Here is a 27879-nt window from a genome sequence, read left to right on the forward strand (position 1 = left end):
GCAAATTACTTGTATTTACTTTCCCAGGTTCCCAATCTCAATACTGCATGAAAAAATCTGTTCCTGCCGTTAATCCACACAACAAATGGGGGAAAAAAAGATTAAGTAAAGGACAATATTAACATAACATTAAAGGAAACCTAAAGTAAACTAAAAAAGTGGCACAACTGAAGGAAATTCCCACATAATTTTGCCACTTCCAGGCTTTTGTTGTCTGACAGACCACGACAGATCTTCGCAGACCATGTAGGATGATGTGTAACAAGGCCAATCAAACATACATCTGTCCTTGCCTACCATGTTAAACAACAACTGTATGATATGTAAAACTCATGAGTACAATGTCATGTAAAATGAGCAATTATATGATGCTGTGAGGTGTCCAGCCTTTCTCCTAAATGTGACCAGGGTAAAATTTCAAACCTGACTCCAGCAGGTCAGGTACTGTATAGGAATTAACACCAATATCACTTAATTCTCTGCAGAGCTGTACATTGGTGAAAATCCCTACTTTGGAGGCAGTACAATGTGTTTTATCTTGCCCCTTGTGACAGAATGTTGACCACTCAAGTTACATTTGATTCAGGCATATGATTGACATATATGAAGGCTGGAATTCAATAGTTTTCCCTTTAACCAGGATATGTCGTGGGCAACCAACTCAGCTCTGTCTTGGTGCTGATCAGAGTCAGACTTTGTGTCCCCTTAGCTCCCATTGAGCAGCATCTCTGTTCCTGGTTTTTCAGGACACACTCGGGTAGAAGAGTCCCCAAGTCGGGGAGGTCCAGTCCGTAGCACAAGCTTGCCGACACCCAGACCTCCTGAAACCAACCCTGCTGGAGAAAGAGACTTCCTGGAAAAGAAAGGAAGGGAAGAAAGATAATGATTCTGTACACTGATAGTTTCTCATACAGAAAAACCACTCTAGCTACTGTTAAGTCAAAATTCACCTGAAAGCCATCTTTTTGAGCAGGTGAGCATCCATTTTTTCTGTTGAAGGACCCTCTGCTAGGGCGTGCTCCTCCACAGGGGATGAGAGGAGTGGAGAGGAGCAGGTTGGTGGGAGGAGGTGGGAAGCATCCTGAGACTGTGGGGTGGCCAGGTCTAAAGAGTCCTGAGAAGCAAAGACGATAAAAAAAAAGATAATAAAGATGGTTGCACTTTATGTTTTAGATCTACTGTAGGAGTTGGATTAATTAAATTCCAAACCTCAAAACATCCCTTCAGAAATCATCAAGCAACATCACAGACATTATGTCCAAATGAATAGTCTGATCTACATAATCATTCTAACCTGAGACTTGATCTCCTGGTGGTCTGAATCCTCCATGTCCAGAGCGCACAGTTCAAGCTCAATGTCTCGGTCCGGGTCAGGTTCACTATCAGCCCTGTCACATACTCTGTCCCGATCCTGGCTGTAGGCGGTTTGATGGGTTTGCAGATCAGACACAATTTTCTCTCCACTGCTTAAAGAAGTCCTGCGTCTGTGCAGCTCTGATGCACAAAGCTGCTCACTAAATCCACAAACACACATAGAGAAACATAAGCAATATAATATGGTTAGTTTTTGAAAGTACAGTACAGCAAATGCACCAGTACTGTGGTATCAGTATAAAGATGATGAAGGTTAAATATTTATATTATTAAAATGATTGAAATGGCATGTCAGAATACTGGAAAATATGTTTAACTACATTAGAGATACTAGTGCAGAGGACTTTCCTGACTCCTTCCTTAGCTGCCAAGTAGGTTTTTACCAACCAGCTAGCAGCTCTATTTATAGCCTGACCACAGAGAGGAAATGACTGCAGTACAATGAGTTGGGAGAAAGGGATGAGAGAGGAAGAGTGTGTTAAGAACCATCAGGAATTAAAAGGCATCTATTATGCACATTTCCAGATCTATATTTTTATTCTGGGACAGAATGTGTTTGCATGATTCAAACACACCAAAAACTAATTGTTTCATCTTATTCAACTTATACTCTAATTATGCAGCCTCTCAGTTGAGGCAGTCTTTGCTCCTGTCTCCCAATGAGCCCAGTCTGTTCTGATTGGCCAGCTTTCCAGAAGCTGCTAACGGGCAGCATGTAGATAGATAGATAGATAGATTTATTGTTCTTTCCAGGATAATTATTTTCACATTCCGTACAGCCTCGAGAAATTACACACTTTCACAGGTTACAAGAACAAACATACATACAGACATATACCCGCCACCATACATACTGTATGTATCAGAGTTGTGTGAAGCTACTGCCAATGCAAACCCAACATTTTCTTCTTTATTGCTTCATATCAAAAGCTTTTATAAGACTAAATCATTTAGAGGAATTAAAACATGTCCCTCACACAATTAGCAGGTCTTTAACTAACATTAAGGTCCAATGAAATGAAACAACATACAGACATATTTGGAACTCTTTGTTCAGTGGATCAGTTAGAAGTAATGCAGGAAGGAATAGTACAAGCAGAAACAGTCACAGTGATGATGATGTTAGATGAAGGACTGCAGACGACCAGCACACCTCCAACAGGTAAACAACTTATTTTACTTTGTCCTGCTGTGTAATGGAAACTCACAGCATGCTAGCTCGACTCAAGTCATGGCTCAGCATGATCCTTAAACTATGGAAAAATGCCATAATGTTAGCGGAGTGGAGTAGTGAACTTGCACGTTACTTCTACATACATTAACCTTATTATTTGATACTTTGGTCAAAAAGAATAGAGCGTGTGATTGTTTTGTACCCTTCTAGGAAACTGGAGTGGCTGGAAGAGTCTGATCCTCTGGAGCTCCACCTGTAGTCACTGTGATCCAAGTGTGGGTTGTAATCTGAGTAAATAGAGACACATCAAAAGCAACAGTCAATAAAAAAACAACAATGATTAAATATATATTGTATATAACTTTTTATGCATTTATGTATTAACACACTTTAGTGCCTCACAGATAAATGACAGTAAATATTAAAAATGGCTGCATCACATTAGCAGGATGAAATATACAACTTTACATTAAAGACTTGTAGACAACAAGAAAAACCTGATCAAATAACATAAATAAATCCAGATAACAAAACATGACAGAACATCATCATGATTAAAGCTAAATCAAAAAAGGCAAAGACAACATGCCAAAGGCAAACACTGAAAGCTACACTATAACAATTTTTTAAGAAGTGACTTCAAAGATGATACTGACTTGATCTCCTTAGGCAGGTCATTCCAAAGTCTCATCATATAAAAAGGAAAAAAACAAACTTATCTTACAACTTATTTTCTGACACTTCTTTCTTTCCTTTTCCTTTCTCTCTCTCCCCATGCCAGCCTTGTTATCTACTGCATTTTCTTTGCCTGCTTGCCACTGTCATTTCTCGCACCACTCTTTTATCCTTCCTCACCTTTAAAGTTGATGGGCGTGGTATTGGCACTGCCCTGGCAGGCTGTGGCTTGGACAGGGTCGGTGGTGTGGTAGCCTGTGCGAGAAGCCCTGGATATGGCTCCCCACTTGGATATAATGGGTCCCTCACTAAAGGGAATTATCGGGTCTTCGTCTTTCAATCGCCGGTAGTGATCCAATGAATGCAGCCATCGCTTTCCCACACCACCACTGCTAACGCCACCACCACCTCCACCTCCGTTACTGTCCATCTCCTGCATAGGAAAAACAGGAACAGTAGCTCAGTGCATGCACGTCAATAAGCCTGCTCCTGCTTGTGGGTGTGTGAAGAGTCTCACCGAGTGCTCTGAGCAGGAGTGAGGTGCAGAATGAGTGAGTGCTTCCGGCTCAAAGGGGCTGATGCAGGGGCCGATAGTACCACAGGACCATGGAGAATAGTGTGCTAAACTCTCCTCGCCTCTGTACCTGCACCCCACACACTGACCTCCACTGCTCTCCACATGCTAAAAGAGAAAGAAAGGGTGACAGAGAGAGAGACAGAGAGGGAGAGAGAGAGAGAGAGAGAGAGAGAGAGAGAGAGAGAGAGAGAGAGAGAGAGAGAGAGAGATTTTAAAGCGATGGTGAGACACACTCCTTTGCATGTTTCCAAAAGGTCACAAGGATTACAGGGGCTTGGGGATTTTCCTTGACTTAGGGGTCACCTGAGAACAATATCTACCATCGCCATGAGAGAAATTGTAACTCTCTTGTTACAAAGCTTTCCCTTCAGTCACCAATGACCTTATGCTGAGCATTTTCTTTTAAGACAGGAAAAAAAGATGTAGCAGTTTGAGAAAGCAGCTGTTTGAACAATGTTTTAAAGTCCTAACACTGGTTGCCTGTCACTTTTTGTATTGATTTCAAAAATGTTCTATGTATTTTTTATAGCCAAATTCATAGCATTTCATCAACCTACTTTTCTGACATCGTTGCAATGTATGAATCAGTCATATTTTATAGCCATTATTAATTTTATTGAATAATTTTTTCAGTGTATTCATGTTTTTAAATGCTTTATCCTGTTATATATTACAGTGTTTCCCACACATTCATTCTTTCGTGGCGGCCCGCCACGAAAGAATTACGTCCGCCACGAATAGATTTTTCGGCTTTTGGCTCGCTCGACCTCGTGTAACAGTTGGGTATTTTACTTTAATAATTTCACCAAAATATTCATTTATTATTTCATTTCCTACATTTTTTTTGGGTTTGTTTTTGGTTATTCTTCCTCTGCCTGTCTGTGTTGGGGAGCTCTGTGTGTGTGTATGTGGGGGGGGCTCCGATGGGGAGGTTTCAGTCTGCGCCTGCGTGTTTCAGTCAAAGACTGCTGGAACATGTCTGCAGGTAGGGTGTGTGGAAGCCGCTCTCATGCTAAAAGTAGAAAAACATTATTTCATGAACTGATATTTAACATGGTCAGTGTGGTTCATGTCGGGATGTAGCTGGGAATGTTTTTCAGTGGTTAACTGCCTTGTGTATGTGTAAAATGTGACTACAAAGCAGTATTTACATATCGCTAATTAGCATTAGCATGTGCTAATGTTTACGCTACACGCTTCAGTAGCTGAGAGCAGATTCGCGGCATTTTTTGTTTTGTTTAGCATGTGACTCTTTTCTTTCTCCCCGGTAGAAGTGTCGGCAGCCTCCTTGTGGTACAGCACTCAAGTTTCTCCTGTATGTTTGCTTTGTGACAGGTATGGAGATAGTTAAATATGTTTATTATCTGTCCACTGGTTCATATGTGGGAATGTTGTTTACATGGGAAATGAATGAATGAGGGTTTTCTGAGGTTAATTTAAGTTACTACAGGTAATGTAATATAATATTTTGAGAAAGATATTTTTCTATTTTATTTTATTATTTTCTAATTGCTTGAAACTATTATTATTTTATGTGAGTAAGAGAGTAAATGTGCATATATAAGCAAAAGACTGCTGGAACATGTCTGCAGAAGTGTCGGCAGCCTCCTTGTGGTACAGCACTCAAGTTTCTCCTGTATGTTTGCTTTGTGACAGACCAAGTAAAACATTGTCAGAGCCCTCCACCTCGTCTCCCTGGTTCATTCTCGCACAACACATCGCAGAGTAACGGCAGAGAGATGTCTACATGGGTCACATTGGTGCCGTGACCCGGATCATCAAGCATCGATGCCATTCTGATCACCGAGGGAAGCTCTTCATGCACACATTTAAAGTCTGGTCATTTCACTTGAGAGGGACATTTATCAATCGCTGATACATTTAACAGTAATATCACATTGAGATTGTCATTGACATTATTACAACTGAGACTCTTATTGTTGTGAAATTTTGATACCTGATTTACATTTTTATTTCCCTTTTTTTCTCTTTTTCTACTGCTATTTTTACTGCTATTTTGGGTTGTTAACATGCATTCAGCAACTAATTTGGGAGATAATGGAGGTTCAGCAGGGGAAATTAGCTCTACCACGAGTTTTGGGAGAGGGTGGTTTCTCAATGAGGGAGTTCAGACACCTAGAGCGGGTAGGCTGGAGACCCCTAGGTTTAGCTCCACCCGAATCCAGGTCCCCCTTTGTGAGCCTCAGTCCCCACAGACAACACCCCATGCTGATTTGAGCAGTCTCATTTCAGAGCTGGCCAATCAGATCGGTCAGTCCATCGCTGCCCAATTGCGAAGTGATAAAAGCACTACTGAGCCTATGTTAACAGAGAACTCTAGGGCAGAGCAGGGCCATTCTGGGCTCAACCTATCTGGTGTAAAACTAGTCATGCAGTCGGATGTTAAAGAGCCACCAGTTTTTAGGGGTGACAGCAGTGATAAGTGTTCTGTTCGAGAGTGGGTTGATTTGATGAATATGTATTTTGTAAAGAGAAACACTCCAACAGAGCAGCAGTCGCAGGAAATACTGTCTAAATTAATGGGCAAAGCTAAAGATGTAGTGAGGGTTACACTTCGCAACAACCTTTCACTTGACCACATTCAGACCCCAGGACTGATATTTGACATTCTGAAGCAGCATTACAGTGAGCTGACATACTCCTCCATGCCGATGGCTGACTTCTACAACACTAGGCCACTGCAACACGAAGGGGTTATGGAATATTGGATCAGGTTGAACAATGCTATTGACATCGCTGATGAGTGCTTACGGCGACAGGGACGCAGTGTTGAGGATCCAGGCCGAGAAGTCACAATGATGTTCATTAAATATTGTCCCGATCCTATCCTGTTTAATAGGCTCAGCTTCAAAGCAGCCGAAGAGTGGACAACCAGCGAAGTCCAGGAACGCATCGACAGCTTCCTACGAGAGCTCAGGACGCGCTCTCCTGCTGGAAATCGAACCCCACATAAACATGCTGTCAGCCACACCCAGACCACTATGTTGCAGGGAACTGAGGTGTCGCATGAATCACCGCTGCTCTCCACCCCACACTTCACTTCACCAGCCCCACCTACAGACACTTACATTACAACACCAACTTCAGCTCCAACCTTTCAGCTCTCGCCCACAGCTGACCAATTCATCCCATCGTCACCCCCAGCAGTGACCCCTCACGCCCCCCAGGCCCCAACACCAGCCTGCCCAACACCAGTAGTGGCCTCTCGGTACACACAGCCAGTTGCATGCTCACCTGTGTCTCAAGCTGCTCACCACTGTCCTGCCCCACCAGTCACTACGGCTATAGACGGGAACGGCATGCAGGCTCTGATAAGTCTTCTGGATCGAATGATGGCTCGTCAGGAGGTGCAGGTAGCAACATCTTCAGTCTCACCACAACAGTTTGCTCCAGGCCCTTTTCAGGGAAAGAGCTGCAGGGTTTGTGGGGACACGGGCCACTCCACGCTCATGCACTGCAGAAAAGAGAAGCTGTGCCTTTCGTGCTATTCCCCTGGCCATTTTAAAAGAGACTGCAACAGACACAACCAGAGGCAGGTGGGTCCCAATAGTCCCAGCCAGAGTCAGCCTCAGGGAAACTAAGACACCCACATGTGGAGAGGGGCAGTGTGGGGGGAGGACAAGAAACCCTCAAGGAAAGTGACACAGATCTTGAGCTTCTCTATGTTAACACCTGTTCGGCGGTTCCTGAAGGTTACCAAGTCGTGGTTCAAGGGTCAGCAGAGGTGCCAGCCTTCAGTGAGTTATTCTACACACAGGTCGATGTGAATGACAAGGTCGGACTGAAGGCCATGATTGATTCAGGATCCATGGCATGCACCCTGAATGAAGAGGCTGAAAGGTTGCTTAGAGAAGCCGAAGCTCTTGTGGGAGAACCACAGTCAGCAGAAAAAATTGTGTTGGTTGGCTGTGGAGGTAAGCAGACCCGTCCAAAATGTCTGTATGACTTAACAATGACTGTTTATGGAGTAAAATGCATTGTCCCTGTCTTAGTGGTCCCCGGCCAACGAGACGAGCTCATCATTGGCTCAAATGTCCTCAAACATCTGATGCATGTTTGGAAAAATAATGCTGACTACTGGAAGCTCACATCCATTGGATGCAAGCATACACTCACTGACTATGAACACTTCCTGGATATGATGTCATGTACCACCAGATGGAGAGGCAATGAGGTCCCAGACAAGATCGGCTCTGTGAAATTGCCCCGTGCTGTCACATTACTTCCCCAGCAAGAGCATCTGGTGTGGGGCAAACTTTCCAGCAAAGCCCCGGTGTGCCCTGGCAGCACAATCATTGTGGAGCCTTGCACTTCCAAGTCCAGGCCAAGAGATGTTCTCATCGGGCGGGTTATCACACCGATGTGGGGAGATCGGTGGGTGCCACTGAAAATAACCAACCTGTCTTCCAGGCCAATTCTCCTGAAGCGTAACTCTCTGGTTGCTGAGGCGTCGCCGTGCATTGCAGTGGAGGATTTCAACCTACAACAGGGCTCCTGCAAGGTGGAGAAAAGGAAAAAAGAGCCAGCCACCGAGTCCACTCCCACTGCAGCCAACCTGAAGGCCAGACTCTCGGAGCTGGGGCTGGACGAGCTCAACATTGACTCGTGTCACACAAGCATCCAGTCGAAAGCAAAGCTTGTCGAGCTTGTCGAGCAGTATGAAGACATCTTCTCTAGGCACTCGCTTGACTGTGGTGAAGCTAAGGGGTTCGTTCACCGTATCCATCTGACAGACGACAGGCCATTCCGCATGCCATACAGGAGAGTGCCCCCGGCCCATTACCAACATTTGCGGCAGGTACTGACAGACATGGAGGAGAAGGGCATCATCCGTAAGTCCATCAGCGAATATGCGTCTCCTCTTGTCATGGTCTGGAAAAAGGATGGAGGACTGCGGATCTGTACGGATTTCAGGTGGCTTAACGCACGGACCCTGAAGGATGCTCACCCGCTCCCTCACCAAGCAGACTGCCTTGCGGCCCTTGGGGGCAATGCCTTCTTCAGCACCATGGACCTGACCTCCGGGTTTTACAACATCCCCATGTGCGAAGAGGACAGAAAGTACACAGCCTTTACAACACCTGTTGGCCTGTACGAATACAACAGGATGCCCCAAGGACTCTGCAACAGTCCAGCTTCGTTTATGCGAATGATGTTGAACATCTTTGGTGAGCTCAACTTCACGAGTCTCCTTTGCTACCTAGACGACCTTCTCGTGTTCGCCCCCACTGAGGAAGTTGCTCTCAACAGGCTCCAGGTCGTCTTCCAAAAACTGAGGGACAACAATCTCAAACTAAGTCCAAAGAAATGCCATCTGATGCAGGGGACAGTTAAGTTTCTTGGACATGTAATTGACCAGAATGGTGTGGCCGTCGACCCTGCAAAGGTGAGCGTGATTTCAGATATGCCAAAAGAGGCTCTGATGGAAGAGGATGGGCGCACTCCCTCAGTGAGGAGGATTAAATCTTTCCTGGGCATGGTCTTATTCTATCAGAGTTTCATCCCAAGGTGCTCAGCCATCGCCAAACCCCTATTTGCTCTGACTGCGGGCCAGAAGAGGAGAGGGCGGTCTGGCAAGGTTGGTGGGGGTGCCGGCCTGTTCAGAAAGCTGACAGCTGATGATTGGAGCCCTGCTTGTGAGGAGGCTTTTTATAAGCTCAAAGAGGAACTCGTCAACTGTGCAGTACTGGCTCACCCTGACTTTTCAAGACCTTTCATTCTGTCTGTGGATGCATCACTGGACGGATTGGGTGCTGTTTTATCTCAGGTGCCTGTTGGAGAAAAGAAAGCACGCCCCATAGCTTTTGCTAGCAAGACCCTTAGCAAATCGCAACAGAGATATCCCGCCCACCGCCTCGAGTTCATGGCTCTGAAGTGGAGTATCACAGAGAAATTCAGTCATTGGTTGAAAGGACATGACTTCACAGTGTGGACAGATAACAACCCGCTCACCCACATCTTGACCAAGCCCAAGCTTGATGCTTACGAGCAGAGGTGGGTGGCCAAGTTATCGTCCTACAGCTTTGATCTGAAGTACATCCCCGGTCCAAGAAACATTGTAGCCGATGCCCTCAGTCGTGACCCTTTCACGACTTCAATCAGTGGGCGCCTCATCCAAGAGCCTTTTGACAGTTTGGTGCATGAAGCAGATGGTGCGGAGGCTGAAAAGGTGCAAGATGTTTTCAGAGCTGGCATCCAACACCTTCAAACAATCCACCAGCATGAACCCACCATGGCGACACCGGGCTCCTGCAGCTCGTCTGAAATCAAGGCTGCTTTGCTGTGTCATAATGATTGGGAGAGTCACGCGGAGACGAGAGCCTCACATCTCGTTCACCATGCCCAACAGCTGCAACCTGCTGGTCAGGACACCTTGCCATCACTCACCTCACATGAGCTCGAGGACCATCAGCTTCAAGATCCAACCATCTCCAGTGTTTTGCCCTTTGTAGTCCGAAAAAGACGTCCGTCTCGACGAGAGAGGCATGGTATGGGAGCGAAATCGCTGGCTCTGCTGAAACACTGGGACAAGCTCAAGGTTCAAGGTGGCATTATGTACAGGGAGACAAGAGATCCTGTGAGCAAGATAAAGAGGCTGCAGTTGGTGTTACCAGCAGGTTTGAGGAAGAGAGCGTTGGAGGGAGTTCACGACTTGGCGGGTCACCAAGGGCAAGCCAGAACTCTTCACTTGGCGAGGCAACGGTTTTTCTGGCCGAATATGGAGAGAGAGGTGAAGGACTATGTGAAGTGTTGTAAGAGGTGCGTCCTGGCCAAGACTCCAGAGCCTTCAGCCAGGGCCCCATTGGAAAGCATAAAAACTACCGGCCCCATGGAGCTCGTCTGCATCGACTTTTGGACGGCTGAGGACAAGAGCAAAAACTCTGTGGACGTGTTAGTGGTGACTGATCACTTCACGAAGATGGCCCATGCTTTTCCCTGTCGAAACCAGACTGCCAAGCAGATCGCTAAACAGCTGTGGGACCGGGTTTTCTGTGTCTACGGGTTCCCTGAACGTATTCACTCGGACCAGGGCCCCAGCTTTGAAAGTGAACTGGTATCTGAGCTGCTGCAACTGTCTGGTGTTGCCAAGTCACATACCACCGCTTACCACCCGATGGGCAACGGTGGCACGGAGCGGTTTAACAGAACCCTCGGCAACATGTTGCGAGCGCTCCCTCTTGGGGCCAAAAACAACTGGCCACAGCAGATCCACACGTTAACCTTTGCCTACAATGCAACTGTGCACGAGACTACTGGTTATGCGCCTTTCCACCTGATGTTTGGACGTGTCCCGAGGCTCCCAGTTGACATTGTGTTCAGATCTGTGTTACACGATCCTTTGGTGACAGATTTCAGCAGCTATTCCAAGACTCTTCTGTCATATCTCGCTGAGGCTGCCAAAGTTGCTCAGCAGCACGCAACCAAAGAGCAAGAACATCAAGCTCATCAGTATAACAGGAGAGTGAAAGGACTTGCTCTCCACGTTGGAGATCGTGTGCTGCTCGCCAATAAGGGAGAGCGTGGCAAGAGAAAGCTGGCTGATAAATGGGAACCTGTTGTGTACACAGTGGTTGAGACAAATCCCAAGACCCATATCTACAAGATCAGTGATGTTTCAGGCCACTGCAAAGTTGTACACAGAAATCTGCTGTTGGATGTGACCTTTCTCCCTGCTCAAGATACACTGGAGAGTCAGTCTTTGGACAACTCCTCTAGTGCTGACGCCTTTAGTGACGATGGTGAAGCAGGTGGGCTTAACAGCTTGGAGAGAGAGGCTTCTCAAACGCGAACGTCCTTGTGGGTTCAGTCTGAAATGGATCAAGAGGAGGATGATGATTCTGTGGTGGATGAGCTCGCTTCACTAGTCGCGGACAGCGCTGATGCTCTGTGGGATGGTGTTGACAAGACAGACTCACCTGGTCCACGGGTCAGCACAGCATCAGACTCACCTGGTCCACGGGTCAGCACAGCATCAGACTCACCTGATCCACAGGCCAGCACAATCCCAACCCCAGCAGTTTCCCCTGCTGACCCTGACATACGTCAGACTCTGGGTCATGATCATCGACACACTGACGCACATTCTGACCTGCCTAGACATGACACTGACCAAGTTATAGCCCCAGGTAGAGTGGTTACTAGAGCGGGGAGGGTAGTGAGGTCGGTTAATAGACTCATTGAGAACATGGTCCAGAGACCTATTGTGTGGCGTAGGTTACCGCCACAGAAAGCATTGTCTGTAGCATAAAGAGGATTTACAGGGTGCTTGTTTTTGTATATGGGATGTATAATTTGATTAGGACACTGTATTACAAATAGGCCATTAAGGGACCGAGTGTAAAGAGGTGTAGACTGCACCTTTAAATTCCTGAAGGGTTGGAGGCCTGATCAACCTTCTAACTGCTTTTGATCTGTGTTACGGATAGTTTTTTAACTGACTTAAGAGATATAATCTTTTGGCTTACTGGTCCAGAGAATGAGTAGAATGTTTCAGTGTTCTTGTAGCCTACATCCTTCAGTTTAAAGTGCCTTTGAAGTGTGATTTTGGTGAAATTCGGAAGGGGAGAATGTAACAGTTGGGTATTTTACTTTAATAATTTCACCAAAATATTCATTTATTATTTCATTTCCTACATTTTTTTTGGGTTTGTTTTTGGTTATTCTTCCTCTGCCTGTCTGTGTTGGGGAGCTCTGTGTGTGTGTATGTGGGGGGGGCTCCGATGGGGAGGTTTCAGTCTGCGCCTGCGTGTTTCAGTCAAAGACTGCTGGAACATGTCTGCAGGTAGGGTGTGTGGAAGCCGCTCTCATGCTAAAAGTAGAAAAACATTATTTCATGAACTGATATTTAACATGGTCAGTGTGGTTCATGTCGGGATGTAGCTGGGAATGTTTTTCAGTGGTTAACTGCCTTGTGTATGTGTAAAATGTGACTACAAAGCAGTATTTACATATCGCTAATTAGCATTAGCATGTGCTAATGTTTACGCTACACGCTTCAGTAGCTGAGAGCAGATTCGCGGCATTTTTTGTTTTGTTTAGCATGTGACTCTTTTCTTTCTCCCCGGTAGAAGTGTCGGCAGCCTCCTTGTGGTACAGCACTCAAGTTTCTCCTGTATGTTTGCTTTGTGACAGGTATGGAGATAGTTAAATATGTTTATTATCTGTCCACTGGTTCATATGTGGGAATGTTGTTTACATGGGAAATGAATGAATGAGGGTTTTCTGAGGTTAATTTAAGTTACTACAGGTAATGTAATATAATATTTTGAGAAAGATATTTTTCTATTTTATTTTATTATTTTCTAATTGCTTGAAACTATTATTATTTTATGTGAGTAAGAGAGTAAATGTGCATATATAAGCAAAAGACTGCTGGAACATGTCTGCAGAAGTGTCGGCAGCCTCCTTGTGGTACAGCACTCAAGTTTCTCCTGTATGTTTGCTTTGTGACAGACCAAGTAAAACATTGTCAGAGCCCTCCACCTCGTCTCCCTGGTTCATTCTCGCACAACACATCGCAGAGTAACGGCAGAGAGATGTCTACATGGGTTACACTCGCTCATAAAAGCATAATAATGGGACTCTGTCTGTGAATGTAGCTTGTCGTTACAATTCCGGGGCAGTAGGTGGCGGCAATAAAACCAAAGAAGACGCACTTAATTCACCTGGTCGGCCAGAAGAAGAAGAAGAAGAAGAAGATGAAGATGAAGAAGAAGAAGAAGAAGAAGATGATGATGATGATGATGATGAAGATGATGATGATAAAGAAGATAGACAGACGAAGATAGACATCGACATATGTCTTTGCTTGAGGCTATCTGCTGGTGTGTGGTGTGTATGAAACAGGAGGAGTTCACGGACGTAAACAAAACAGTCACGTGTCCCACAGATGCAGTGTTGGGAAAGGGACCGTATATGGTTTGTTCCGTGTCTGTTTCCTTACGTGTTAGACTAAATACATGGACATATTGAGGAAATATTTCGGTTTTATGGAAACGGATTTCATATTTCACCAGAATGGATACTTGGCGAGCTGTACAGAAAGTCCTGAGTCATAAGATGATCGTTGTGGATAAAGAGAAGACTTTGAAGGTATGTAGCATTATAGCTGTTAGCTTACTTTAGCGAAGTGGCTAGCCGAGCTAATCGCTAATACTATTACAGCTGTGAGCAACCATATAATTCATGAGTGGTCTTGAATGAATCAGGAGAATCTAAGCTTTCAATGTAACAATGTACGACATGAATATATATGTTTAAGGGTTAGTGTTTAAAACATTCAGAAGAACTTGTCGCTACCTCCCAACTTCCGGTCCGTCCCGTAGGCGGAACAGCGTGTTTTAAGTGTCTGCAGTTCCGATCCTTCATGTTGGCTGAAACAGACAAGTCACCCTCAAATATGCTGAAAACCATGTTGAAGTTTGGCCTGCAGTTATTCTTCCCTAATGTTTATGTGGCTTTGAGGATGTTCCTTACGTTGCCGGTGACAAACTGTGAGGGGGAGCGATCATTTTCTCATTTGGGGAGAATCAAAAATGAGCTGAGGACCACACCACCACAAATAGATGCCTGTCCTGTGGGAAACACTGTATATATTGAATTTGTCTTCCCCCCCTTTTTTCTTTTTTCTTTTTTAAAATCTTTTAATCTATTTGATCAGTTTTATTACATTTTCATCTTCATACAGTAATTTCACAATGGGATGGCACGCTAGCTCAATGCCTGCTTCACAAAGGGAAGGTTTGAATACAACAGCTGGTTGGAATTTGCATGTTCTCCCTGTGTTTGTGTGGGTTTTTATCCCACAGTCTAAAGAGGTGAACTGAACACTCTACATTTCCGGTAAGTATGAATGAATGTATGCGTGCGTGGTTGTCTGTATGTGTTAGTCCTGTAATAGACTGTCCAGTGTGCATCCTGAGCTGGGATCAGTCTCAGCCCTATTGTGACCCTGTACAAAATAAGTGGGTATATATTAGATAATGGATCTTAAATGAAATGAGATACGTATACAGTGCATGTTTTGGGAGGCTTCATACAACTAATACAGCATCCTCCAAGCTCAGAAATTTCAATTTATTCCCTCATTTCAGTGCTGAAATGCTAGTACTTTGCTATCATCCCTATGGTAAGCTCTGGACATGATTAAATAAAGGTAGTAGTAGTCATCTTTTTGCTGTAGGTATGTTTGTTTATGTTTGTTATGCAGATGCTTCAAAATCATATTGAGACTGGTAAACAAGCACTGAAAAGGTCCTTTTGGTTTCTTTAATAAGAGCTCTTTTTAAGGTGGATATCTTCACAAAAACATATCCGCTGTGCCGTTAAACAAAGCTTTACTAAACCGAAAGCCTGAGTCACTGCTTGTTAAAGTCTCTCCTCCTGCTTTCTTTCGTTCTGTCTATCTCTCTCTCACACACACCCACACATGCATACACGCCACAATTGTGCATTGCTATGATATCTTCACCCACAGTTGCTAAGCAACTATCTCCCACTTAAATAGCATTAGACACAGCCAAAGCACAAGCTTTCAGGATAGGAATTAAATCCAACATATTTCAAAAATGGTAAACTATACAAGTGATTCATTAATCTCAGTTTCATGAGGCTGTAGTGACAGTATCAAAGGGATAGTTTGGATATTTTGAAGTGGGATTGTGTTAAGTAGTTATCCATAGTCAGTGTATAACCAACGCCCCCCCCCCCCTCCCTCCCCTCCACATTTCCACTACATTTTCTCAACTGTAGAACATCCGTATTCCTTCACATGCTGTGCACTGTATTACGCCGCAGCAGCACTTTCTCACACAAACAGCTGATCTGCTTTTTTAGGTGGCTAAAATACATTTTGCTGCTGGACTCATCCACAGCAGTACTCCAGTCATCTTCTCCAAACTGTTTGGGTGCCGACCCAAATCTACTGCAGGTGCACTGACTGTGGATAACTATCCCATGCAACCCCATCTATAAAAATCCAAACCGTTCCTTTAATGAAGTAATCATGATAGCATTTAATATATTAATTGTGCTGCCTATAAACAGCCTCAATGATGCTCTTTGTGTTTCTGTTAAGATATATAGTATGTTGGCTCTCTTATTTTCTTTCTACCTCAGTTCCAAAATCAATGGTGAAGATGGGGGAGGACTGGGAGGGCCTGTTGGTGTTGTGATGGTGGTGATGATGTGCCCACTGTTCCTGCTTCCTTCTGAATAGATCCTCATAGCCCAGAGGAACACGTCCGTAGTCCTGAATAAGAGAGCATTGGAAAAGAGAAGTGCAGGTGAAAGCAGGAACAGGAAAGAGAAAATGATACTTATATTCATATCATAGTTATATATTTGAACAATAAATCAACAGTTTAGTTACAACACTGAAAAAAGGTTGAAGCCATGACAACTGATAAGTAAAAATCAGAGTTGTATCTCAAAGGTAGAGCTAGATTTGTATTCAATCTTTCTCCACAGTTTCCAAATTATATGTAGCTCTGACTATATTTCATGTTTGGTCTTGGCCTTTTCTGAAGATGTAGGGATGGAAAAAAACAACTGAAAAGAACAATAGAATGCAAAGCGATATAACAGCACTCACATTTCAAAGTAATAATGTTTTTTTTTTTTTTTAAGACTGTGTTATAAGGGTGGTCACAATAGTACACAATGCAATATATGCCACCATATACTTTAAATACAAGTAGAGGGTCATGCTATATTGCATTGTAATAAGTGAATATATAGAATATATAGAATAAAAATTGTGAGATCTTTTTATTAGGTGCTTGCTAATAGTGGTGCATAACAAATGAATGTTGCAAGGGTTCAAGTCATGCTGCAAAAAATATAAAAGGAATAAAGAATATTTTTCCATTTTTTGTTTTAAATCTTTTCAACACTGAGTTATATTACAATTCATCCCCTTATGGTGCAAGTGAAGAATAGTTGTTTTTCCACTTAAATTTGAATAACCGTCAGATTTATATAAATATAATTATATAAGCCTGTGTCATTCATTATACATACATATCACAGGTATTATGGATACACAAAGCACTGTTGGTAAAATATGGCTGTGTATTAAAGCAGTCAAGGAGGTGATGCTGTAAGATGATGTCAAATAGAGAGAAGTGAGTGGGGGAGGCAGAGACATATTTGGGTGAGAAGTGGGAGGACTACAGAGGAGGCTGAAGCTACATACTGCAGCTCTGTGGCTGGCAAGGAAGGTAGAGGTGAGATGATACTGTATGTAGGAGTAAAAAGGGAAATTGAAGGAAAAGAAACTGTGGAAAAGTATGCAGCATGAATTTGATCAGTGTAAGTTGAGCCAACATCAATTAATAAAGATGGATTCACTGGATGTACTGTATGTTACACAAGAGATGTTCCATGTCAACAAGAATAGAAATACAGAAAGCTAATTAGTTTAATATTACCCTCAGCAGAGAGCATTATTTTTAATTATTGCAAGGCTCAGAGTGGATTATTTCTCTTACAGGACACCCACTTGTCAATAATTATGTTTTTTTTTGCCGGCATTACACTTCTTAAATAGATTCTATGTTGGCATTGCTACTGTCAATGTTGGATTAAACGTGGGGGGCAACTAGAGCCTAATAACGGCCAGTTTTAAACGTATTTATGTCCTAAACTGAAACAATTGTGTGGCGGCTACTTCGGAGGTGAGTTGTTATCGGAAAATAAATCTGTCCATCCAGTCAGAAATGAGTATTCTCCATGGCTACAGTGTAAGATGTGCATTTTTTCACCTACCCTGTGTAGCCCTGCACGGTGTTCGGCTCCAGAGCAGTAGTTGCTGTCTAGAGAGTTGAATCTCTCCCTGAGTGGAGGCTGGTAGACAGAGGAATGCAGCACCTCTGGAGGCAGTGAGTTACTCCTGGCATCCTCTCTGTGGTACAGCTATAATGATGATAGTCAACATAATCAATAAGGTTATAGGATGATCAAATTAGATGGTAGCATGATAATTAACAGAAGGCTCACCTGAGGCCTCCATACTCTCCTGCTGTCATAGAGGGGAGCATAAACACCATGGGCAGGGGCCAGAGGCCCATACTGAGGCTGACCCGGATGGGGGTGGAAGGCAGGAGGAGGTCCCATCCGATCTCTAGGTGGGTGTGGCGGGTATCCCGAGGAAGAGGAGGAAGATGGGTGCGGCGTCTGAGGGTCACTAGGGTAGGAGGATGGTGGAGGGCCAATGGAAGGTGGAAGAGAAGATTCTGGGACATTGGAGGATCTGAGGAACCGAGCCAGGCAGGGTTTGTGTGAAGGATGGAGAGTAGATGTGTAGTAGGAACCTGCTGGAGAGGAGGAAGAAAACATTAATTTGCACTTTCTGTAGAAAACAATATTTTCTTTTTATTAAAACTTTTATTAAAAATAAAGACTCACAGGTTGATTGATAGTGGTCCGTGTCATATCCAGAGTGGGGCTCCTGATAGTACATCTCTGACGCCTGAGAAGGATGTGGTGCACGCAGCATGAACTGACCATGTTTGGGTATAGGACCGCCACCATCACCCCGTCCAACTGTGTTCAAAGGAGATGACGTTGCGGAGTGGCTGACTGGAGTCCTGGGAGGAGAGGTGGGCTTCCTAATGGACAGAATGACAACATAAAGAGAAATAATGAACAAATAAGGTTGAGTTAACGTGCTGTCAAAGAGGAATAAGAAGAATAATCTTACTGTTCTGTTGACCCTGATGTGGTTCTGCTTAGCCCGTTGGAACCGTTAGCCCCGTTGGATCCATTTGGCACCGCTCTCTTCATTTCCTCCATCATGTCAGCTCCTCTAGAGATAAGCTGAGGGTGAGTCAGGCCAGTAACTCCCTCTGTGTTATCTCCTGTGCCTTTGAGGCCCTGCCCCACTCTCGTAGACACATCTGTGTGGATGCTGCCCTCCATGGTGAATGTTTTACCCATTACCCCAGGTGCTAGAGGGAATGCACGGCCAACACTGCTGCTCTTCTTGTTCCTCAGTCTAAATCTGTAAAGAGAAGGATTAGCAATGGTAGAATTAAGTGTAATGGGGTTGATTTATGTTTATAATGCACATGTGTAGCCTTATTACTGCAATAATATTATGACAGAGGACCTCTCATAAATCCTCTTGTAAATACATATATGATTAGATAAACAGCATTTAATTAAAAAGGGGGGTTCGGGAGAGGTTGTGTAGACACATATTAAAGCAGAGGAGAGGTATTTTTCTTACAGGGTGGACTAAGCACATCTTAGGCTACAGATCCGTAATGTAATATTGCTAATGGTCTAATTTCATCAAACTTACCTAAGATAAAGTTCATGCTATTTGAATCTGATTATACATAATAAACTTATATGATGGGAGTTCTTTGTTTTGTTTATCTTATATATAATATAAAGGGAGTCTCTCTGTAACTTTGCCAGTGCTCACTCACTTCTCCAGCTCATCCTGCGTGTGTGCAAATGTACAGTTGGTTCCTCTGGGACAGCCTCCCTGCTGACGAAGGTCTCGGCACATGCTGGTCTTATACTTGCTGTTGGCCTGAGGCTGCGACACACACAGGCACAATACATATTAACTGTAACATGAAACTAATGCATCACCTCTATGTACTATCTATCTACTGTTCTTCTGAGACACACAATCACTTTATTGCTTTTCCCAGATGATTTTTACTCATAGTGTTAATATTGTAATAGTATACAGTACATACATAATGTACATTACGGCTCATATAGTAGTTTGACGTTGGTTGTGGCAATTATCATAAAACTTGGTTAATGCTTTATAATTGTAAAGTTCAAAAAAGTGTAAAGTTCATGTCACAGTGATAGTTAATGTTTACTCTTCATAGTGTTTTACTGTATTCTTCACTAAATTATACTGTAGTGACTAATTAACTATATCCAAGGTGGCTCTGTTGTTTATTTGCAGACTGTGACAACTCATCAGAGGTTGAAAGGAAAGAGTCTCAAAATTCACCACAATGGATGCCAAATATATGTCAAAGACATTGTGCTGGAAAAAAAGGAATGATGTCATAAATCAAAGCTCACAAACAGGCATTGTCACACTACAAAAGATTATTGCTAAACATCATAAAAAAATATATCAGATACTTGAAGCATAGCCTCTGTGAAACTTTCTTATAAATCATTAGCTTCATAAATGTTGTGTTTATGGTAGGGTGGCTACTTCATAACTGTTTGCCTCCGAAGCAAACTTACAAAAATACTTAAAACTAAATGATCAATTTAATCCACAAAATGTCTCAGCCAAAGGGTAAAGATGAGTAGACACATGACACATATAACATTTGCTTTGTCTCATTTGTGGTGCAAAGAATCATTTCCTGCTCCACTCAACAGCTCTGTACTGATTTATTTAGTCAGATTAAGGCAGGGGTAAGATCATATTCATCAGGTCATCTTTTGGAGCCTGGTGGTAGGAGAGGGGGGGCTTCTTCAGTGTTGAGCGATGGTCAGAAAATATGAAACAATTTTGTCTGAAATTCTAATTTGATTCATTATATAATCCCTGAAAGAATCGAAGGTATTCCATAGTTAAGGACTATGATGGCAGGCGTTCTTCCTAGTCCTCATTGGTATTAAGATATGATGGCCATATGTCAACTGTCACTTTAACAAGTTTCCACAATTTAAGAGGGCATGTTTTATCCAGGGTGTGGACAACTAAGATGTTTGATATCATAGCTGCTTTATCTGTTAACTGTTATTATAATGTAAAACTGTTAAATAATTCATGGCTATTTAGTTACACAACCTTTACTGCTACGATGTTAGTGGGAAGAGATCATTTCATTTCCTTTTAAGTATTTTAGGCAAGGCAAGGCAAGGCAGTTTTATTTATATAGCGCATTTCATACACAATGGCAACTCAATGTGCTTTACATAAAACAGAAAAACATGTAATTTGAGAAACATAAAAACATACAATTAACCACCCCCCCCCCATAATAAAAACAAAGTACAGAAAAATAGAAAGACATAAATAAAATGCTAGAATAGAGCATTAAATATAAGATTGCAGCATAAAATAATAATTAGCTTTAAAATCATTAAAAGGGCATACAGTGCAAATGAAAGATTAAAATGTAAAGTGCTTTAAAAGAGCTCAATCATAAGCACAGGAGAAGAGAAATGTTTTTAACCTGGATTTAAAAATGTTCACAGTTGAGGCTGAGTTCAGTTCTGTTGGTAGTTTGTTCCAGTTGTGTAAAAGCTGCTTCACCATGTTTAGTTTGAACTCTGGGCTCAACTATCTGACCTGAGTCAGTAGATCTCAGAGCTCTACTGGGTTTATATTCTACTAACATGTCATTCATGTATTCTGGACCTAAACCATTCAGTGATTTGTAGACCAGTAGCAGAACTTTAAAATCTATTGTATAGCTGACTGGGAGCCAGTGTAAAGACTTTAGAACTGACTGGGAGCCAGTGTAAAGACTTTAGAACTGGAGTAATGATCTCTTTGTTCTGGTTAAAAAAGCTGTTGAATGCTTTTTTGTGGGAGTCCAGTCAGAAGACCGTTACAGTAGTCGAGTCTACTGGAGATGAAAGCATGAATCAACTTCTCCTGGTCTATTTGAGACATAAAACCCTTCACTCTGGATATGTTCTTAAGCTGATAGAAGGCTGTTTTGGTGATTGGTTTGATATGACTGCTGAAGGTCAAATCTGAGTCTATCAGCACGCCAAGGTTTCGGACTTGGTCCCTATTTTTTAGAGAGAGTGACTCGAGATGTTTACTGACAGCAATCCTCTTCTCTTTATTGCCAAAAACAATGACCTCAGTTTTTTCCTGATTTAATTGAAGGAAATTTTGGTTCATCCAATTAGTTACTTGCTCTAAACAGTGACACAATGACTGTATTGGACTGTAGTCCAATACAGACACCACAGCTATGACTATATTATACTGGAGAACCCTAAACATTTTTTCTACAGTGCAATTTCTCCTCCCAGGATTGTCCGTCTTTACTATTCTGCAATTTCCCACTGTAGAAATAATATGTTTATGATCTCTGCCAGTCTCATCGCCTGCAACCCATGTAATTTTTTGCTTGCTGTGTTGTCCATTTTAAATAACAAAACCTTTCGAGGGCATCGTGGCACATCAGTCTACCTGTGGAGTGTCGTGGCTCTTTTTGCTGAAGTTCTGTATGAATTCCACCAGTCCGTGAACCACCAACTTTACAGCCAGCATCACACTTTCCAGCTCCTCCCATGATGGTGCTGGGTCATCTGCACACAGATCAATAACACATACTGTTTAGTAGAGATTCTCATGACTGTACAAGGTCTCAAAAAGTCATTATCAGACAGGACATCCTTATACTTGAGCTACAGTAGAACTCTCTAGCTGACCTTTTTTCAAATGAGGACACCAGCAATTTTTTAAATTATCTCCATTAAACAGTATGCTAACAAAAAGGTATCAAAAGATGCTAAATGAGTGTCTTTGATGGGGTTCCCCATACAAATAAATTAATCCTGAGGACATCATGAATATGTATATCACATTTAATGCCAATCCATATCAAAACAGTATGTCACACTCATGCTGGTGCTGGAGGAGAAGTCACTGGGCTTAATACTGAACATTGACTGTATGTACATAATTTCATAGTAATGCATCCAGTGGTTTCTAAAATATATTTCAATCTGGAGCAAAAGGGTGGTGCAGGTAGACATCTTTATACTTTATTTTAAAACCTATCCATTTAGTATCTGGTATTGGTATTGCAGGGTTTCCAAACAATTTCTGAGGGATATTATACACTAGTATTGCAGGGGTGTGGTGTACAATCATGGTAACATCTGTATGACACTATAGACAAATTACAGCACCTACATCTGTATAATACATTACACTGAGGTAGAATACTATAGCGTCTGACTTTTCATTCATAATGCCAGAAGCACTTGTTTCATAACAATATAATGATTAATAACAAATAACTAACAAGGTTCATAATACTGAACACATTTATGAGAGCCATAATATTTTAAAAGTCAACCACCTGATTCAACTCCCTGCTTAGTCATTGTGCATGAAGTGCTAGTCATTGTGCATGAAGTGGGCTTAACATTAGAAAAATCATTAGTTTGATGCTGGCTAATTACATATTGATATGTGAGTGTTACAGCTAGCCTATTTTTATCACTTTTTTATTTTATTAATCTTTGTCCATATTGTTAAGTGTTAATTGTTCAGGCTCATGAATTTCATTGTTCATGAATTGAATCATTCAGATGAACTGTGTTAGTGTTAAAGTGAAGTACTGTACCTGGATTGTGGTCTATGTTAGCTAGTAGCTCCAGGTGAGGTCTAAGGCTTGTGAGGTTGGCAGGGTCTCCTGTCCTCTGCAGAACAATTGTCAGCTCCTGAACGCTCTTCGCAAATGACTCTGGAGACTGGAGCTAGAGCAGAGAATAGAAGAGATTAGTCTTAAACAAGTTAAGAGTAGATACAGCAATCAGTAAACATACAGAAACTAAAGAGGCTACTCAACATTTGAAATGTAATTAAATTGAGACTTGACAATTGGAGTAGCAGCTTATTACTAATGACTAGCATATGATCCATAACGGTACCTTGTCAATGATTGACTGCATATGTGACTTGTGCACCAGGTCTCCGTACAGCAGAGAGGACCACTGCTCAGGTGAAATTCGTAGGCCAGCTTCCATGGCGATGTGGACAATCTGAGCATCATGTTCTCTCCTGAGAGCCTCGTATGTACGAAACTCTTCCTTCAGCTGCATCAGTGAGGAGTCCTCATCACGCTTAGTCACCTGAGGGGCAGGAGAGGTCCGGTGATAGAGTGATGGGGAATAAGAAAGGTGGATCGAGAAACAAGAAAGAGAAAAGAAAATGTCATCATCTTGTTGCTGATACAGAACAAATGGCAGGACACTCAGTCGAATATAGAATTTTCAATCCCCTTCAATGAAGCTTCACACATTATCAGCTCACCTTTATATCAACATTTGCAACCTTGCATGTTTTGCACAATTTACTCGATTTTCTTGTTTTTATGTAAAATGTTTCATACCCCACATAGTAGAAAACATCTCATGACAGAACAAGTATCTGTTTTTTACTGCATAATTCATTCATGCTCAAAAAGGCAAACAAGAGCATGACATAGTGACTGATAAAAGTCTTGGCATTTTGGACTAAAAAATGTGATAATATATTTTATTTGATTATGTTGCATAACTTGGGGAAATTTCTTCGATCATACCGTATTTTGGTGTGGGAGGTCCCAAATACTAATATTAGAATTTCCAAACAGTTGTCTGTGTCTTCAGACTTGTAAACTCAATTCAGATCAGACAAAGGGATTCTCCCTTTTTCATAATCTGCCCTATGAGTAATCATCATAAGACACCAACAGACATTACTGAACTACCAGCTATGAATTACAAATCTGACAAGCTCAACGGTCAAAATTACAACTGAACAGAGTTGGATTTCATCATCATTCAAGCACTTGCTGCTGTCCATCCTCTTAAAAGCTCTGTCAGGTCTTCTTTCTGTTCCTGCATGTTCATCTATCTGTTTCTGAATCTCTGCGCTGTCTGTCTCTATCCTGCAAGGAGGGGCAACAGGGGCAAATATAGACTGCTGTTACATCACCAGCAGATAGCTGGCATTTCTGCCCTACCAGCGATGTCTGTCAGACACATAAATACACACACGCAAACAAAATATAACTACAGAAGCCCATATCCTTATTACATGTATGACTTGTAGGCAATAAAAGGATATCAGTAGTACCACTTTAATGTCAGACTGAAGCAAACTCAGTACACTTTGACCAATTTAAAAAAACAAAAATAAACTGTAGCTTTGCTTATTTTAATTTGGCAGCTTATTGCTTGGAAAATATTCTCTCTAACTAATGACATGAAAGTATTAATTTGCAGCACTATCTCAGTACTGGTGGTAAATGAGCATCAATTTAAATACCCTTCTTAATCACGTCATTTATTATGGTTTGGGCTTCTGGGACAGCAGCAAACTGAGGTACTGTTGTTCAGTCTGATGTTGACTACATTTAAAGAGCTGTTGTTGTTACATATTATTTTTAAATGTAGCACTGAAGAGAATGGTTTGCTCCAATGTTATTGTATGTGCTCATATTTATGGGTGTGTTGTATGTCTATGTGTGTACACTCATTCATTATTCCAGTACCTTGAAGCAAGAGGCCCGGTAGAGCAGCTGCACCACGTGGCCTATGCTGGTTTTGGAGGCCTGGGGAAACCGAGCCTCCAGCTTCTGGACTACAAACAAAACCAGCACCTTCCGGGACAGTGCTGAGCCATCCTCCAGAGCCAGCAAAACTAGCTTCAGTGCATCTTCCTGCATAGCTGATGAGGAATTAGGTGGGTGAATGTAGGGATAGAGTGAAGGACAGAAAGAGATGATGACGGAGAGAAGAAATAAGAAAGAGATGCAGATAGAGTAGAGAGACTGAGCATACAGTATGAGCATGTATACAGTATGCATGCAAACATCAAACATACTCTGACATAGAAAGAGCTAAAAAAATATATAACATTTTATTTTAACACATAATGGTGCTTTAACAAGGTGTCCTCAGACTTTTGAATGAACTCATTCTGATATCATGATGAGAAACATTTTCCCAGTCAGAATCTGCCCTATGAGTAATCATCACAGGACACCGAGTACCAGCTCCAGCAGTCAGTTGGATGAGGAATCTAAACAGGCAATTTAGACAATTCTGGACACAATGGGTCCAGTCAACCAAAAGGCAACTGATGCATTTAAAAGTAGTAGTAGTCGTTCAAATAAGAGCTTTGAACAGTCATGTGATTTCATGAGTATCAATCCAACAGGACTATATACAGACTTAACAATAACTGAGAAACAGCTGCAGCAGTTTTGCAATAAGAGCAACACTTAATTGTTCCCACGACTGTGTGTACTGTATGCTATGCACACTCACCAGGCCCCAGGAACTGGCAGCCTCGCGCCCTCACTGCTGCCCAGAGGTTGGCAGAGAGCTGCTGGGGGTTTTGGTGCTGCAGGATAAGCTCGGTTACTGTTCGTTCACCCAGCGACCGACCTGCTCGCACTGCCCGCACACGGCCCTCCTCCTCCACCAGCTGGCAGTTCACCAACGTCACCAGCTTCCTCTGCATGGGCCGACTGAGCACGCTGGGACTCAGCGTCGCCACACCTTGTGTTAAAACAGTGCAAGTGTGTAACTTCTTCACCATGAGAACATTTACTTAATTACAGATCAGTCATTTTTAAATCTGACTGATTTTATATAATAAATTCTATATAATAAAAAGCAATGACACACCTATATAGCCTCAAAAATAACAGAGCAGCAATAAAGGTGGGTCTTCAAAAATGATGCCAGATTTGACCCATAATCATGGGAAAGTAGGCATCAACCTCCCTTTTTTGTGGTTCAGGCTTCTCAGGAAACCAGACATGATAATGTGTGATTTAGAGGGATGATGTAATTAGTCAAAAACGATGTTATTGCAGCCAAAAAGACTAAAAGATGCCACAGCACTGTCACTCAGAATTGGCTGAAGAAAGAAGCGGAACTAGAGGTCAATTTCTTATGTGGTTACGCAGAGAGGTGGACTTTTCTTCAGTACCATAAAAGTACAGAAGCTTTTAGGCGTCATGAGAAGTGTGAGAAGCATGAATGCCAAGCTGCACAGACAGCTGAACTGCGGCCCCCGCACATTTGGTACAAAGTACTTAATTTTCTTTCTCAAACGTCCACTTTCTGAAAGTCTAAAATGTACCATCAAAAGTAGACATGCATGAATGCACACACTTGTGCAGACACACGTACCTTTTGCTCCGCTGATAGGTTTTAGATAGAGAGCAAGCTCCTCCACACAAACCCTGCAGACCTCGTAATGCTCTACCTCTGCCGCACTACTCAGGCTGACCGGCTGCACATCTGGGACCTAAGAGACATACATCAAGAGACAGACACACAGGAAAAGGGCAAAGTTTTGAGACTTGCTGTCTCACTGTAACTGATTCATTATTATTCACATAAACATGACTTCATTCTCCATGACTCACCTGAGCTCCGACCAGCTGCAGCAGGGCACAGTTTACCGGCAACAGGTCAATATCAGTGCTGATTGGTGTCTGATCAAAGGGGCAGGCCTTACGGTGCAGCTTGTGTAGGCAGGTCTTACACACAGTGTGGGAGCAGCCCAGGCTGATGGGCTGGTGACCGCTGCTGTCAAACTCATTGTAGCAGATGGGACAGGACAGGAACTCTGTCCACTGGGCCGCCTGCACTGGCATCCTGCCACCACACCACTGAGGGAGGCGTCGCCAAGCTCAGGGGAAATGCATGTCAACGCGTCCTGACAACAGCTCCTCCTCGCCAGTGCCGAGAGTAACTGTGAGGGAAAAGACATTGAGTTATGTTGTAGTAAGTTTGCTAACATGTAACATGACGTTAGTGGCTCAGTGGGCAGAAATATCGCTAAAGAGTGCTATGAAATTTTGTACAAACATTCATGGTTCCCAGAGGAAGAATTATACTGACTTCAGTGTTCCCTTGACTTTTGAAGTAGTTGTCAAATTCTCAGCACATATTGCATTAAAAGGCAGCACATGTGAATTTGAACAGTATTGAGCCCAGGTCTACATTTCAATCATTTCATCTCAAGCACAGATGAAACTACATTATTTAAACAATGTCAAAAAAGACAAAAAATGTATTTAGTAAAATAGACTATCTGGAGTCAAATTAAAGTTGCGTACCCTGGCTGAACTCTAATAGTTACACTGATAAAACAGATCCTGGCCCTGATGATCAAACCAACTTTCTGTAGCCAGTTCTGCCCTCTTAAATTTTTCTTGGAAGAAGGCAAGCCAACAATACATAAAATAACTACAACAAAAATATTACAACACTATTCCTGTTAATAAATTACAGTAAACCAAATATTTGAGGACTTCTTGGAATTTAGACTTTTTAAACATATGCTTTCTGAATAAGGAAACAGATC

General features: G+C 42.6%; 1 protein-coding gene across 1 annotated transcript; it reads right to left on the minus strand.

The window, feature by feature from the left end:
- Positions 1-677: 677 nt before the first annotated feature.
- On the minus strand, positions 678-27166 carry rc3h2 (ring finger and CCCH-type domains 2). Its single transcript, XM_053340203.1, has 20 exons — positions 26936-27166; positions 26697-26814; positions 25824-26057; positions 25046-25221; positions 23439-23639; positions 23132-23264; positions 21967-22085; positions 19256-19368; positions 18762-18822; positions 18523-18695; positions 18228-18430; positions 17820-18136; positions 17589-17735; positions 15934-16071; positions 3741-3905; positions 3404-3656; positions 2751-2835; positions 1295-1514; positions 951-1114; positions 678-853 (listed from the first exon to the last, which is right to left on the minus strand). Exons 1-20 carry the CDS (start codon positions 27164-27166, stop codon positions 706-708), a joined length of 3399 nt encoding a protein of 1132 aa, XP_053196178.1. The 3' UTR covers positions 678-705.
- Between the last annotated feature and the right edge of the window lie 713 nt (positions 27167-27879).

This window comes from Scomber japonicus, chromosome 19 (assembly GCF_027409825.1).
Source record: "Scomber japonicus isolate fScoJap1 chromosome 19, fScoJap1.pri, whole genome shotgun sequence".
Lineage (NCBI taxonomy): Eukaryota > Metazoa > Chordata > Actinopteri > Scombriformes > Scombridae > Scomber > Scomber japonicus.